A 17,525-nucleotide genomic window follows, 5' to 3' on the forward strand; every position below is an offset into this window, starting at 1 on the left:
GAGTCTCTGCTTTTATGGATGGTGAAGCCCTAATAACAGAGAGTGTTGACCTTAGGGCTCTTTTGGCTTTGTTGCTAACTAGATACTTCAGTTTGGGGGAAGATACTCCACAGTGCTGAAGTCCCCCTCTTCATTTGTACAATGAAGGAAAAGTACTCAATGACTTCAAATATTTGCGCAATTTTTGAATGCTTTATGATATTATAAATCAACATTGACTTTTCCTAAATGTAAACTACTTTCCTATAACTGATTCTCTAGTTAGAATATTCCACCCTGTTGTAAATTCTCAAGATTTACAAAAACAGTCTCAATAAAGGATGTTGTAATAAGCAAACTCAAAATTGAGTTTTAAGGTCCTGTAAATTCTCTTAAATTCCCTACACCTTGATTTTAGAATATCCTGAGTTTTCTTTCTCATATTTTCCATAGGACTATTTTACAAATGAAAATAAAGAGTTGAAAAAAGACACTCAGCAAGATTACCACCTAGAATATGCCATGGAAAATGATACGCATACAATAATTGAATTTACCAGAGAACTGCATACATGTGACGTAAATGACAAGAGCATAACGGTAAGGAGAGTAGAAGTGGATGCATGCTTGAATAAACTGTTTATTTATGTTGTGAAACATTTTACAGAATAAGGAATAAATACTGAAAAATAATCTTTGACAACAAAATCACATATCTTCAGGAATAGTTTTGAAATCTCTAGAAACACCCTCTCTTCCCAAAAAACTAAAACTATAAATTTAAATAAAGGTAGTTTATATGTGAATTTAACATTTTGAGGAGATGTTTAAAGTTTGTGTGATCTTACTCATAAATGCATTTTAGTGTCTTTATAAAATTAAAAAATAGATAATAGCTAAAAGTTTATGATAGCATTCATCTGATTTGTAACTGATTTGTAAATATCTAAAGTCAAGATGAATACTCAGTTGATTATAATAGTGTACTGGCATATTATATGAGATTTCTTATTTTCAGATTTCGTGCAAAAATTAATATCTTTATGTGTATGCAAACAAAATGTTTGGAGGATATATAATTTATATAGCACTTTGGGAGGTTCCAGAGTGCTTGCAACAATTTCATTTTATATAGGCCAATAAAATTATCTTTTTTATTTGATAAAGCTTTCAAATGGCAATGTAAAAAGTCTGAAGTAATACTGATTAACATTCAGCCAAAGAAATGAAAATGGAAGAATAAAAGCACATGCTAAGATATGAATCATTTTTATGTAATATACAGGGTAATTATACTTTAATTGGAATAATAATTACAATCATTTGACTTATTAAGAAAGAATATAGCAAAGAGAACATTTAAAATAAATAGCTTTTGCTTTATTTTCTATTCTCAAAGTTCTTGTTACAAAGACTTGGCAAAAATACCATTATCTGTGGGAGGACTGAACAATTTCTTTACATCCCAGCAAAACTTTCCAACCCCACAGCCTGCTGGCCAATATTTTGGTGGCTCAGTAGAAAACCTGACAGTAATTTCCCTAGTTGGAGTATGCTAGTCCTTTGGGAATTCCCAGGATTCATAAAGGGATTGTGGATTGAATCTGTAATAAAAAGTACACCCAGAATCAGAAGTTCCTGCTGTGTCTCCACTTTCTGTAAATTCATACATGTGACCAGACCAGTGCCTGGGAAAAACTAAGCGTGAAAAGAAAAGTCTTACGGCAATTTTAATTTTCACACTGTTTATTTACACTAAAATGCTCCATTATATTGAAGCATTTTTATTTTTCAAAGTCCCTGCTTCTTAACAAGAATTTTTGCTTGATAACTACTATTTGTTAGTCAAACATTTAGGCATGGCCATGGCTTCCTCTCATTCTGGAAGTGAGGACAATCCCTAAGACAATCATCCTTCATTCTGCTTTGGAACACTTATCTTGCATGCTGAGAGACACGGTTCCTTCTGTAAGCTCACCCATCTATTTAAATCCTTACTCACTCACTTAAATATATGAAATTCGTGTCAGAGACCATGTTGAGAACTCCAAATGTCCTTATTCTCTTTTCTTCACTTATATCCTACTTTAAATAAAATTGTTTACAGTCAACTGAGTGGTAGGGAAACTGCTCTTATGAGACGTAATGTGCCCATTTCTGGTCACCAGGATAGCACTGTGAGAGTAATCTGGGCCTATCACCATGAAGATGTGGGAGACTCCGGTCCCAAGTACCACGAGGCCAACCGGGGCACGAAGAGTCTGCGACTACTCAATCCTGAGAAAACCAATGTGCTGCCAACAGCCTTACCATATTTTGACCTAGTAAATCATGACGTAAGTTTCTTTAGGTTTTATGATTGTAGGGATGAGTTTAATGACAAAATTTATGTTACTGCACTAAACAGGAAGTCACCAGAATGTGACTTTGTTTCTCTCTGCCCTTTTTGTTAAGACAGGTCCCCATCCCAAACAAAGATACAACATATTGGTGCCAAATGTTTAAGATTCCTGCATTCCAGGAAAAGCATCATGTAATAAAGGTATGTAATTCATTCATGCGGCTAAGTTTAATTGGTACAAATGGAAAAAGAAATTTCTGTTTTTAAATTGAAAACAGTAAGAAATATAGAAGTGCTTCTCAATTATAGGAACGTTATTTAGCAATGAAAGGTCTGGGTTGACCCAGATCCTGTTTTAGGAGTCTGGAAGGTTGGATTTTACTAGCATTTAATTATCTCCTAATGTTACATATCAGTGGTAAAAGTTTTGGGGGTATATTTGAACTACTCTAGTTATTTCTTTAGGAAATAAGTTCTACAACTGGAATTGCTGGGATAATAATTTAAAATATGTTTACATATCAATAAATAATATCCAAGAAGCTTATTTTCTCCACCAATATTGCTTGAGAATATCCACTTCATTGAAAATACTAGATAGTATCATAAAAATCATTCTTACAGAATTTTTTGAAAATAAGAAAAAATTTAGGGAATTTCTATAGAAGTTTAAAAAATACAGTGTTGGTTAATAAATAAACTCAGTTACCCTGTGACATACTATTCCCTCCCAGGCCCCTGAGATGGGACTCCCAAAACTTTTGCATCTAATTAATATTTTTTAAAAATTACAGTTCCGTGGTTCCGTAGTAATTGTTAGCAGTTGTGTAGAGTCTGAAGCTTATGATCTGTGTTCCTAAAAGCTAATAAAGAGATGCCAGGAGAAATGGCCAAAACATAAGTGCACACTAGAATCAGTGCATGTAGAATATATAAATACCAGAAGGTCAGATATTGCCACCTTCTGTCAGCCCGCAGACGACGTAATGAAAGCAGTGTGGCTATGAGCAAAGAGTAAATGTCTGGATTCTGGGAATTGGTGGGAAACATGTGGGTTGAATTGCTGGCCCAACCTACCATTAACTATGTGTCCTGAGGTAAGTCATTCCAGGTAATGCTGATGGCCATGTTTTCCTCATCTGTACAAGGTGGGCTAACATAACAGTTGCCCTATCCACCTTGAAGCATTTTAGCTGAGTAGGAACCACTGAGCACGTTCTATAAAGTGGCTTAGATTGGTTAATTTGCAATGTTGTTGACAAGTTGCACAGATGAGGCTGCTAACAAGAGGCAAAAGGGGTGAGTTGGAAGTTTCAAGTTGGAACTTCAAGCTATACGTAGTCCTAAATGTTTGCAGGATATTTTTGCCAGCAGAAGGCTCACCAACAATCTGATCACAGATGAGTCACTTAGTTCTGCGTAAGAAGTTATTTTGTACTTCATGCATGTGAAAGGGGAATGCAAGTTCTAATCTTAGCTGCTTAATACAGTATTGTAATCCTTTCCTTCATCCGTGAAGTCTTGTTCAGAAGAAAGAATCTTACATTTATGTAGACCATGTGTCTTTGCAGTAATTTTAATTGGTACTTGGATTAAGGAACAAATGGAAAACTGTAATTTCAGAGATGAATATGAATGTTTCACAAATAGGTCCTTTATTCAGTTTTAAACATTTTATTTATTTTATTAGTACATGTTTGCAGTGTATAATAATTACATTCATCAAGGAGAGTTTGTTCATGCACATAGCACTTCGTTACTATTTTTTTACTTTTAAGCAAACATTCATTGACGGATGTAAAGTTCTTATCCACTTACATTAATGCATTTTTTATTCTCATTAATATGGTAATAATTGAGTTGAATGGAATAAAGATAATTCTCTACATTTAAGGGATGTCAGTCTGTGTTTCAGCTACCTATTGATATTTGCTAAACACCTCGCCCAGTCTTCTTAGCTAGCTTTTCTATCACATAACACTTGGGTGAGTGGGTTGAGGCTTAAGTGCTTTTGGAACCACGTTGCTGTGCACATTTGGCATTTGTATCAAGAGGGGTCTCAGTGGCATGTTGAAGGGGCATTTTTTTTGCAATGATTGGAGGTCCACCAAACACAAAAAGTCTTCACCTTAAGCAAGAGGACATTGAGGGAGGGACAGCAGGTCCGAGAGGAGTGCTTATACCAACTGGAGTCATTGCAGGAGTCAAGAGATTTGATGGCTGGAATTTAAAATTCTGTTCTTAAAAACACCACTCGCAGGATAGATGCCTGAACTTATTGACAAGTCCTAAAATTTATTAAAGTTTATTGAGTGTTAATGAAACATCCACCCCAAAAGTGAATTCAAATAAGATAACATACAAAAAAGAGAAATTTCTACTGGGAAGATAAATTCAAAGTGTTTGATAACAAATAAATGGTTTTGAGACCATCTTCTATAATCAGTTTTAATTTTCAGCTTCTTTAGGTTACAATAAAATTTCAATAAGTTTTTAAAGTAGAATACATAGGTCTAGAACTTGCCCTAAGAACTCATCTAATTTCCATTCTCTTTTTTCTTAGCAGAGATGATTTCTAATGATATGAGAAAAGTTATACATTCTTTCCATAGAACCAGACTCCTATGGTTTGAAAAGCTATTCAGTGAAGTCCTTTTCTTATTCCTAATTTTATGCCCCATGAATCACTAGATCAAAAATCCTCAGTCCTCTAGTTCAAAGAAAGAGTAGTTTTACAGAACATTGCTTTTTTGTTGTTTATGGCGTGTGTCATATGCAGTGAATTTTAAGAATATTGATTACAGTTGTATTGTGAGAAATCAGTCAAAGACATAGTTTATGTCTGCAGTTTAAATGTTGGTACTATACATACTGTACATCTCATAGATAAAATAACTGTAAAACTAAGCTGGTAAAAGTATTAATGGTTCATTGTTTGAGGTGTGATTGGAAAAATATGGTAAATACTTAAATTTAAAATTGTACTACAGTAAAAAGATACATTGCCATTAATCCCCTTCAAAATAGTCCCTCTTGCTTTGAACATGCTCATCCCATCGTTCTTACCACTTCCTGAAGCAATTCTGGAAATCCTCTTTCATGAGTCTCTGCTTGCATTGTTGTGGCTACCTTAATTTCCTGAAATCAACTCAGAATTTACCTTTCTTGGTCATTTTGACTTTGGAGAAGAGCCCAAAGTCGAGTGGTGCCAGATCTGATGAATAACATAGATAAGGATGCACTGCAATATTTTTATGAGCAATGACTGGAGGTCCACCAAACACAAAAATCTTCACCTTAAGCAAGAGGACATTGCGGGAGGGACAGCAGGTCCGAGAGGAGTGCTTATACCAACTGGAGTCATTGCATATTTCAGAGATGTCAGTCTATGTTTCAGCTACCTATGGATATTTCCCTAACACCTCACCAAGTCTTCTTAGCTAGCTTTTCTATCACGGTAACACTCACTCGGTAACACTCTTGATGCCATTTGACTTCTCCCTCTTCTCCAAAGTAAAAATGACCATGAAAGGTAAATTCTGATTTGATTCAGGACACTGAGGCAGCCACAACAGTGGAAGTAAAGAGTTGTCTTTCCGTTGGACGCTAGACAGCAGCATTTGCTATAGTTTGGGTCATATCTCCCTAAGACACTCAGGAAAGAGGACTTCCAGAACTGCTTCAGAAAGTGACAAGAATGATGGGATAAGTGTATGTGAAGTGAGGGGCAGTATTTTCTGAGGAATGACTGGCAACATATCTTTTGCTATAATTCATTTAAAAAATTTAAACATTGCTACATATTTTGATTATATCTTCTTTTGTATGGAAATAAAAATATAAAAATGTTTATTCTGCTTTTAATTTAAATTTTAATCATAAAAAATTATTTACTACTGCATTTATGAAATAAGGATATTTTTAAATTACTAAAATTATAAAATAAATAATTTATCTACAGGAAAATGGGATTATGCCAAACTTATTGGTTCAAATTCACTTGTTGATTCTGTTTTATTGATTTATATTTTGATTCTTGAAAAAAAGTTTGAAGTTGTGATTTGAAAATGTGTGTATTATCAGATGATAGCATGCCACACATGCTGGTGGATATGGAAATCATAGAAAAGGAAATTCTTGGTAATTTATATTAAAATTCCCTTCTCATCTGGGATCGCCTCTGAGTCCCACACTTGAGACCTTCTCTCCAGCCCATCTGAATTTCAGCATGATCCTCTTCAGCCTTGCCGTTCGTGTGACTTCTGAACGTAGAATTTTTTAAATCAAGGGTGATTATTTACACACTCTCTGGTCAACAGTAATGTCATTATCATGACTAATAATATCTAAATATGTTTTGCTAGAAGTTGTGATTATAAATTGGTGTAACATAGTTTCTTTTAGGGGTCTTTATTGTCAGGGAATTCTCCTCACAGGCAAACCTTACCCTGTATTTATCTGTTAAAATGATGTGTCTTTTTCAATTCAGTGATTACTGTACTTGTTGATGACCTGGTATGCTAAAGGAAAAAAAAAAGAGAAAAACAGCCTGGCGAAATCATCATTCTGAGTCCTTCCTCTTTCATGGGTCAGCTCCTGAATAGGATAACAGAAGCATAAATAGGTGGGTTCTGCAACTGGCTGGATGACCCTGGTCTAAATTCTTCCATGCCATTCATTAATCACGCAGCCGTGGGAAAGTGTTAGCCACCTATCGGTCAGTCTTCTCATCTAAGTGGAAATGGTAAGGTAACCCATAATTCCCTAATGGGATTACCTGGATTAAACTGGAGATTTTTTTTAACACAGTACAGTACTTCACACTTAGAAAACTCTTAATAAGCCTACCCGCTGTTATTGGGCAATTTATGTTTAAAGTTACTCTCTGAATGACTTTCAATTAAAAGTATTTATTAACTGTGCCTAGAAAAGCATAGAGCACCATGCTAAAACCTTTTAGTATACCTATCATTGTTAAGTTCTCAGATAGAATTACTTCACTAGTTATACGACCTCAGGTAAATAATTTACCTCTGTGTGCCTCTGTTTTCTCATCTGAAAATTGAGGAATGATAGATCTTACCTAAAAGAATTGTTATAAGTGAATCAAATGAGTTCAAGATTTGTAAAAATTATTTAGAACAGTGCCTGACACAGTGTCCATCGAATAAAGTAAAAATCCATATGTTGTTTGCATTTGTTATATCCATTTGTTATTTGTTAATCTATTGATCATCTTAGGTTTCTGTGTTGCTGAGGAGTCTCACATTGTCAGTTTTAAATACAACCTGGATTGTCACTCACTTATTTAGGGGGGCTACCTTGAAAACGTTCTGCTTTAGAGAATGTGAAATTGAGATAAACTAAACCCTGTCATCATTCTTTCCATCATTAGTAGATGCAGGAGGAGAAATGCTAGAAATGCTATGCTTTATTACTTGCATCTTTCTTTCCATGATCTCAGGCACATTGCCCTTCTGTTGTCAGCTTTCATAAATCTCAGTGATTTACTCTAGGCATTGTTTCCTAGGACAAAAAATCTAAGAATAATTAACATTAAATAGCTGAGATGTCCTTGAAGCCTGAGTACTGTATAGCCATGAAACCGATTTCCTATACTAGGCATATGACACAAACATTTAAAATTATGCCACAGGAACACCCACCCAGCTTCTCTGTCATGCTCACTACTTTTGCAGAATGAAAAGGAACTGTCAGAGGAAGAGCTTTATCATTAACACATTTCAGAAATATCAAGTGTGGTGCATGCAGGGTTTCTGTTTCTGAAGTGTGTAAGCCTTCTGGTTAATTTTAGTAAACCGTAGGAATTTGAATGTTTTTAGTGTTCAACTACATGATTTACAACCATCAGAATTAGCTATTCTCTGAGGCTATATCCCTTTCATTCTCTCTCACTCTGAAGTGATGTTTCAAAATACATCTTAACTGGTGGATGTGTGTTTCCCCTGATGGCCTAATATCAGGATGGATTTATACACACTGTATTTTGACTCTCACTCTGTTTCACTACGGGTTCACCTTCTGTTTCATTCTGTTGCACGTGAGACTAGTACTCATTTGCTATTGACTGTTGGGTCAATGGTCTTGTTTTTCCCCAAATCCATTCCAACCTCGTAGGAATTTTTTGCTCATTGATGTTTCCTTTTTATCCTTTTGTAATTTAACCATATTCCCTACAGGCAAATCTTTGGATCTTTAAATAGATCTACTTAACAAGTTGAAACAAATCAAGTTTCACAATATGCCTCATGAGAAAATATTTTTCACTCCTTTTAAATACATTGCAAGCACTATATTTAGTTATTAAATTGTAAATGCCAATGGATTACTCTTATAGTCTGTGGTTTTTTTCATTGATTCAAAAAAGGGATGATTTTTAAAATCTAGATTCTAGAAAATGTCATGGTATAAAATAATTGAAAGACTGCATTTGGGGAATTTGTGGTACAAAATTTACAAATGTCAAATATTTTTTCCCACATATCCAAGTGTATCTGAAGTTTTACACATCTTTTATCAGCTATAGAAGGGTTGAAAACTCTTTGGTGTTTACCATGGCTGAAACTATAACTTCAGAGAGAAAAAAGTAGGAACAGCACTCTGAACAGTAATGATTTTTGACATAAAGTAACATATTTCAAAGATTATTGATTTAGATAGCTCAGTGTTGAAAAGTCCATTCTAGATCTTCTTGTGTTACATCTACTTCACACAGACCTCTGAAATTATCCAGCTACATGGGTGTTCTGATAGAGTACAAGGTAATTGAATTCACTTTGCAAGTGTATCTGTTCCTGGAAATGATTTATTGCTAACTCTACCAATAATTAGCTTTCCGACCTTAGAAAAAGTACTTAACCTCTCCTGGTCCTCAAACTCCATGCTAGTAAGATGAAGGGATTGGACCAGATGATCTCAGACAGCTCTTCTACTTCTAAATATCTGTGACTTGATGAAAATGAAAAGTAAAATCTGCATGGGAATGCGAAGGTCCTGTGGTCTGAGATCCTGGTGTGCTTGTTTCTCAAAGTCACTCAGAGCAAGGGTGAAAATGCCTCCCTTAAAGTTCGAGACCCTTCTCTTCTCCCTCAGCCTAGACTCTCTTGGCATACATCTTGATGCTGCCCCGTCCCCTCTAGAGGATGCCAAAATGCCCTGAAACCCCAGGAGAGTCCAGAATGTCTATAGACACCTGTAGCTGCTGGATTTTTTTACAAAGAGGTCCAGAGACAATTTATTTTGGGGCTAGAAATACTCACTTTTGAATCTTTAAATATATTTCACTGAGCTTGTTACTGATATTATTTAGTGACTATTAAGTTTCTGTAACAGCTTCCTGTGGGCGCGTGAAGATACCTCATCAAATCAAACTTGAAACCACAAATCTTTACAGTATCCATATTATCTAGTGGCTGTGCATGGTCAGTGGGATCAGAACACATGGTTTAAGTCTTAGCTCCACAGCCCACCAATGTGTGAGCAGTTTAACTCTTTGAAGACTCAGATTTTCATCTGTAACTAGGTTAATAAAAGTACTTGTCTCTTTATAGCTAAATGGATGCATGTTGAGGCCATACTCTTAAGTGAAATAAATAGGACACACATGTGTAAATACCAAATAGTTTCTCTGGTGTGAGAAACCGAAAGTGTAAATAAAGATTAAAATGATTAAAATGAATAATTGATAATTTGAAATAAGAAGCAAAGGTCCAGAGGGGTAGGGGAAGTGGGAAGGGGGGAAGGGGAAAGGAAAGAAGGGAAAGGAAAAATTATAAGAAAAGGAAAAAATGGAAACAAAGTCTTTGTAAATAGGGAAGGGTGGAGGGGGTGGAGGACAGGGAATGGGGAAAAAATAAGAACCAAGATACATCATGTACAGGTACAAGTACCCAATGATAAATGTAAACGTACTGTATACCTAAAATGTACCAATAAAAGAATTTAAGAAAAAAATTTAAAAAATAAAAAATTAGTGTCAGGGGAGCAAGGCTTTATGGAAATAAGTTGGTACAATGCACAATAATGTACTCTAACTGCTTTCCATTAGCTCAATGCCCTTGAGCAAACTAAACTCTTAGAGGCTGTATCTTCACTCACAAAGTACGAGAAATAATTTTCAGTGAAGATTAAATGAGTACAAGTGAGAACACCTGTTGCATAATAGGCTCGTAATTGCTTGTTTTCTTCCCTTGAAGGGGATTATAGAGATGGATGACTAAAGCTTCATCTAGTATTTTCTCATACTCAGAGTCAGGGCTGCACGGAAACCATGGTGGGCAGTAAGTTTCTGTTTTAGTTTGAAGAAAAGATTCTTGGGAATTAGATTTCATACCCTGTTTCCATTACTCTAAACCAAATGAAATTTAAGCTAATTTCCTCCTGTTCTTGTCTAAGTAAGGATAAAAACCAACTGGCAACTATCCTCTGGGAAATGTTCTCTCACATTCTTAGGTCACCATTAGCCTTCCATTCTGTGACCCTAAATAATGACATTTCAACAGACACAAAAACATACTTGTTTTCCTTACTTTTTCTTCTACCTCCCAAGGCTGCCGCCAATTTAATATATCTTTTTTAAACTGGATAGCAATGCTGGAATACACGAGCACATTTAATGGTAATTATTGGCCATGAAAGTTGGTAATAATTTAATTAACAGCACTCTTACTGAGATGTTTCTATTGAATTCTAGATGTTATGGTGCAATAGGATTAAGGAGGATGGTGATATTAAGATATGAATGAATATAAGGAAAGTAGGTGGTAAAATATTTACCTATTTTTCTATTTTAAGTATACTATCTCATTAGATTTTTCACAACCTCTCAGGAAGTAACTTGAATTCCTGCCATTTCCCAGATGAATACACTGAGGCCTAGCAAGCTTTGGTAACTTGGTAAACATTGTACAAATTATATGAAGCAAAACCTAGACTTGAATACAGATCTTCCTACCAAAAGGAATGGGCCTTTCTCTGTATAATTTTACTAGGTCAGCCCTTATGAATTTTCAAGATGCTAGCCTTGAGAATTTCCAGTAAACTTCTCTGCAACTGGGCTGGTTTTCATTTTCTAACTGTATTCCAGTTATATTTCTTTCTTGAGAGCTGAGCATATTAATGTGTTCAATTTGATGAGGCTGGACACATGAACACCTGTGATACCATTACCAAAACCAAGGTAATAGACGTATTCATCACTTCCCAAAGTTTCTTTGTGTCTCTTAGTTGCTTATGTATGTATTTTGTTTGTTTGTTTTGGTGTTTGTATGTGTGAAGAACAGTTAACATGAGACCCACCCTCATAGCACAATTTGAAGTCTACAGTATCAAATTGTGCCAGGCTACTTTTCAGTGCCCCAGAATCTGTGCATATTCCCAGGGCTCCAGGAGTAGATTTCCCCTAGCACCTTCCAGAGGCATCAGTTCAAAGAAGCTGGAAACTGGCAGGCTTAGAATGGCATGCAAGCACACAAAAGCCTTAGCCCTTTTACCCCTAAGGGTTGTAAACTGCTCATTAATGACAGATGACATGCATACAGTTTCATTCCTGATTTAGGAAGTCATTCAAATTAAGATTAGAATTAAGATGATTAGTTAGGCTAATGATTACACATGGGTACAAAGAGAGGCAGAATGTTAAATCTCAGAGATAATGGTAAGGAGAAAAGACTTAGCAGTAATTTCAGTGGCAAGACAGTAACGAGCCTGTTAATCTTGTTGGACACATCTTGTAGCGTAAGGCTTGTTGAAAACAAGCCAACAGTCTTCTGTTTAAGCTGTATTAAAATCCTCCTTGGAAATGAAAATAATGGCAATGGGCTGTTTTATTCCCCATTACAATAACAGTCTGTGAAAAACAACTCATGAAAGGACATACTAACATTTTCATTTGGCACTTAAATTTATCACAAAGTGCCTGAAGTACCTTAAAACAAGAGACATGTTGTTGGAGAGAAAATTAGAAGTGTTGGCATCTCAGAGTGGCCTAAGAACCAGACTGAGAGTCCAGATTCTCATTCCACCTTAACCAGTGTTCAACTAAAATTTAATGTGATTACACCCCATTGCCTCTTAGGAGGTTGAGTTCATGTTAATAACACCATTCAAATATGGTAATTCTGTCATCCTAAGTGATCCTTAACCCTTAAAAGTCTGACTTTTGAAATTGACTTTTTGAAATTGATTGATTTTGGAATTGGCAAAGCTGGAAATAAGTGTATACATATTTACATACTTATAAAATGTATATTTCTATTAAATAGGCTGTAATAAAACATAGTGTTAAAATTGTAAAAAGAACACAGAGAACTGTTGCACGTTCCCATAGAACATAATATGCTAACTGTATTTTGATGTGTTTCAACATAAAAATTGTATACTTAGCATAATAGGATGACACCCATTATACAACAATGAAATTTTTATAGATTTTATGGAGTTTTTAGTAAGTAGTAGAGAAAATATATGTGCAATGGCAAATCACTTAATAAGTGAGATATCTGAAATTCAAGTTTATATAATTCATAAATCAGAGGGTAGTTTCTTTTTACAACTTTAGTCATGTTATAAAAGGCTGCATGATAGTATTTTTAAAAATATCAATGCCCTCTTTACAGTTACAATAGTGATACTTCTATATCCAAAATTCAGACATACAGCTATTTTATAAAGAAAAATATTATACAACATGTAAAAACATGAAGGTTGAGTCTCGCTTCAGTGAGTCATTGGACTCTTCCTAGGATGCACACTGGAATCACCCACATCAGCTCTTTAGAAGCACAACCTCAGCCTTTTGGATGGTGGCTACTGTTTGGAAAAGATTCCCTAGTGAACCTGATACAAACCCCCTACTTGCAAAATCACTCTTTTATCTTTATGAAAATTTCCCAGGACACTGAATTTGTTATGTGATATTTTATTGTACCCAGTAAAATGCCCTTCATATTATTAATATCACGGTTTTATAGTGAGAAACAATGTTATTCAGCAAATATTGGAAAGATTGAATACACACGGAACGTCTACTACCAAAAAGCACTATTTCAGTTGTCTGCACATGAAGAAGAATTAAGAAGCTTATGGTTTCAACATAATTTATTCTTGGTGAATTGCATATTTCTTTGTGAAAATGGAGCGAGAAATGCCAGCTGTTTCCTGAAACTGCAGCTGACTTTCATTATAAAATTTGAACTGATTCAGATCTAAAGGGTACCTTCTTCTATGAGAGGAAAAAGACTTATGTTCTAGTGAAACATATGCATCAAAGTTAACTCTATATGTTAATATTTCTAATGTAGTGGGCCCATTTCAGAAACTATGTACTGAAGGCCACCTTTCGAACTTTAAAATGCAATCCATTACCAATAATGAGAAATGTTATCAACACTGAATTCTCACTGAATTGCTGTGTAAAGACAAGACCATGTAAATACTATTAGTAAATATGTACGTGTGACCTATATCCTCTCAGATTTTAGGTTGGCCCAATGAAGTCCTGAAAATATAGAAGAAGCACTTTGATTTATGCTGCAATTTTAAAATTCGATATGTATTCAGTATACCCATTATATATCTTAATATACCCATTGTATACCTTAATTAGGCGGAAACATCCTTTTACTCCACACCTGTACATCACAAGGGAGAATTGACAAGTGTGTAGCTACAGTGTACTTTAGACAGCTCTCAATGCCATGTCTTTGGTCAGATAAAGGCAACAGGAAATACAGCCTTTAACCCAAAGAAGCGCACCAACTGGATGGAGAGAAAAGATGCATTCACAACTAGTAGAGAATCTCCAAAGCCAACAAATGAGCATTTATGTCAAACGGGGTGAGCAAGTCAATTAAGGCAAGTAGAAAAGAGAGAGCAGAGCCAGTTTGGGTACATAAATGCCATGATGTATAGAAAGAGTAATTTTGGGGAAATACAAAATAGATAGATTTTCAATAAGAGGAAGAGGTCGTGTGGTGAGAACCACTAGCAGGCAAACTCTCTTATTTATGGGCTTGAACATCATGATAAAATTAGATGAAAAGATCTGCCATTGATTGGTAGCACTATCCATTTTATGGATCATCAGTTCTCACTGGAAAAAAAAAAGAAATTTGAAGAAGCCATTATTACTATCCTCCTTTCACAGTTGAGGAAACTAAAGCCCAGTGAAACTCCTTGCCAATTTCTGACAGTTCTCCTCTTGGTATTCTTTTCCCCGAGGAAGACAGCATATTTAAAACACAAACATTTTTTTTGATGGTTCAGCTTCAGAACATGACCTATCTAGGTCTATGGGAAGCAGCACTCCTCGACTAAACACCAGGATGCTAACATTCTGCAGTGTGACACGGCGGTCTAGGCAGAGGCTCTGTTTGGTTCCACATGTGGCCGAGAATCATTGTTCCTGCCACCAACATCTGCTTGTCCAAGGAGCAGCTGCTGGCTCAACTTTAAACCCGTAGTCTGCTGTGTCAAATTAGAACGTGGAATTCCTGCGGTTTCTTGCTGTCAGGGAAACTGCATTTTTTGATCAGAGAATGTCTTCTCCATAGCCAGGCTCCCAGTGTGAAATATGGGAAGGGATTGCAGACTGTGGCCTTTAATACCTAAATGGGGTCACGGGTTTTATCTTGAATGGTACCATTGTGTGGCTCCTACAAGCTCCGCTTCATGTTAAAACTTGACAAATTGCATCGTATTCTCTAAAATAGAAATCCCACACCACCTCTTCATGGCACACACATGCATGTAGTCACTTGGAAAGTAAAGCTGCAGACTGTTCCTAAAAAGAGGAGGCAGACTTTTGGTTCCTGTGGAAATGAAGTGAGCTTCTCTAGAGCCAGTGACTGGGGTTTGCTTGAACGATGTCTGTTCCCCTTGTTGGTGTTGGTCACGTTTTCCTAATAGTTTAAATGTACGTGATGTGAGGGATTCTTTATATAGGTGGTTTGTGTCATTTAGCTTTTCACTGTATTAAAATATAAGCCTAAAAAGATCTTGAGGTTATTTATCATCCAGCATTTGAAAAAAAAATACTGCCTGAAAGCCATCCTACAAAAAAGCATGTTTGTTTTTCTTCCATAACTTTTCTAAAGTTGATTTTATCAATTCATTATCGATCACTTATTAATTTTACTATTGGACATTTTCTTCGTAATACTTAATTTTAACCTCATGACTTTAAGGTAACATTAGGCCTTTTGGAGAGAAACTGATACAGGTTTCTCATCACAGCAATTCATATCACGGCCTGTTAGTGAATAACCCTGTCCTTTTCCCTGAACTTTTACGACTTGCTGATGAGCATATGTAAAATGAAAAGAATTCCTGTCTTGGGCACTGTCATCCTGAAAGTGCTTTTTAAATGTTTAATTTACTGATCACTTATCATGTACTAGACACTGTGCTTTACTTACAACCTGTGCTGTTTTTCAGATGAGGAAACTGAGGCTGAGAAAGATTAAAGTCTTCTTTAATGTCACAGAGCTAGAAAGTGGCAAACATGGGAGAGGAACCTAGCATTATCAGCTTCTAAAGTCTGAGCTCCTCATCACTGCTGCCCATACAGGTGTTCTGTGTGCTATGATTGTCCACTTTAATTTATCTGAAGGACCCTGTCTTTTAGGCAAAATAGAACTGGTTTCAGATACATGCTGTACCAATGGTAAGTAAGTTACAGAACTTCTCTGAATCTTAGTTTCTCCATTAGCAGAATAGAGATAGAGCGCTGTCGGTTCACAAGATTACTGTGAAAATTATTTTTAAATGTTTGGAAAACACCTGAGGCATGATGTAAACACCGTCATTTTACTCTAACTTCCCCTCTCTAAGAGAAACACCTGTTTGCTTTTGTCAACATTTATTTTATGGATGAAGAAAATGAGGCTCAGTGGAAAAATACTGCCTTTCTCATCCAGTAAATTGAAACGGGGGTTCAAATTTAGGTCACACATTGCTGCTACTTACCTGTTTCTCTTTTTCAGCATATGAAATATAAAACAATTTCAAGGTAAAAATACCTAAGATTTGTATCCTTTTCTACTATGTCATCTTTTAATAATCTGTAATTAAAGAATCTCCTCGCTTCTGTAAATGTGCTAAATTACTTGGAACTAATTATCCAGTAATTTAGAGCAGTTGGAAATTCACTTTGATTTCATTTACTTTTCTGAGACATTTGAGAGCAAGAAAATTGAAGTACATTTATTTATATCCAACTGGATTTTATAATGTGTGTTCCTTTATAACTTGGAATTCACTGCTTCACTGTCTTTGCTTTTTATTTCTATATTCACTTTTAATATAAAGCATTGTTCTTTTACGAACCAGGCTACCAAATGCACTGTTAGTAAGGCAAGCTCTCACTGTAAGATTTTTTAAGATTCACAATCAAATTAAATTTACAAGGTTAGAGAACTAAGCTCTTATTTAAAAATGATAAACAGGAAATGTCAGTACTCTGAGTAATATTTTCCACTCATACAGGATTAAAAATTTCCACCACATTTTGGTTTGGTCAGATTATTTCAAACTATATTTACTCCAAATGTTAAAGATTATTTTGTGGAATATCATATCTCTTCTTTAGCTTGAATTAAGAATCATATGAAATTATAAAGATCAGAGCAGAAATGAATGCAGTGGAGTCTAAGAGAACGATGCAAATAATCAATGAAGCAAAGAGTTGCTTCTTCAAAAGAATAAATAAAATTGACAAACCCTTAGCCAACCTTATCAGAAAAAGGAAAGAAAAGGCCTAAATCCAATTAGGAATGCAATTAGGAATGAAAAGGATGAAATTACAATGGACCCAGCAGAAATCCAGAGGATCATCAGTACCCACTTGGAGAACCTATACACCAATAAGATGGAAAACACGAAAGAAATGGACAGATTTCTAGGTGAGTATGAATTACCAAAGTTGAATGAAGAAGACCTAAAGATTCTAAATAGCTTAATATCAATCAATGAAATTGAAAACGTAATTAAAAACTTACCAACTAAGAAAAGCCCAGGTCCTGATGGCCTCACTGCTGAATTCTACAAGACATTTAGAGAGGAACTACTGCCACTATTGTTTAAACTCTTCAATGAAGTTGAAAGGGAAGCAATACTTCCAAATTCATTCCTGGAAGCAAGGATCACCTTGATCCCCAAAGCAGAGAAAGACCTAACTGAAAAAGAG

At 35.4% G+C, this 17,525-nt stretch overlaps 1 protein-coding gene across 1 annotated transcript in view; it reads left to right on the forward strand.

The window, feature by feature from the left end:
• Positions 1–17,525, forward strand: part of Moxd1 (monooxygenase DBH like 1) — an 82,213-nt gene that overhangs the window by 19,351 nt on the left and 45,337 nt on the right. Inside the window, exons 2-4 of the mRNA XM_004846000.4 lie at positions 433–579; positions 2,148–2,315; positions 2,438–2,521. Of these exons, the coding sequence (XP_004846057.1) occupies positions 433–579; positions 2,148–2,315; positions 2,438–2,521 (399 nt within the window). The remainder of the gene's footprint in view (positions 1–432; positions 580–2,147; positions 2,316–2,437; positions 2,522–17,525) is intronic.

This window comes from Heterocephalus glaber, unplaced genomic scaffold (assembly GCF_053883595.1).
Source record: "Heterocephalus glaber isolate CG9 unplaced genomic scaffold, H.glaber_assembly_v1.0 deba00001550, whole genome shotgun sequence".
Classification (NCBI taxonomy): domain Eukaryota; kingdom Metazoa; phylum Chordata; class Mammalia; order Rodentia; family Bathyergidae; genus Heterocephalus; species Heterocephalus glaber.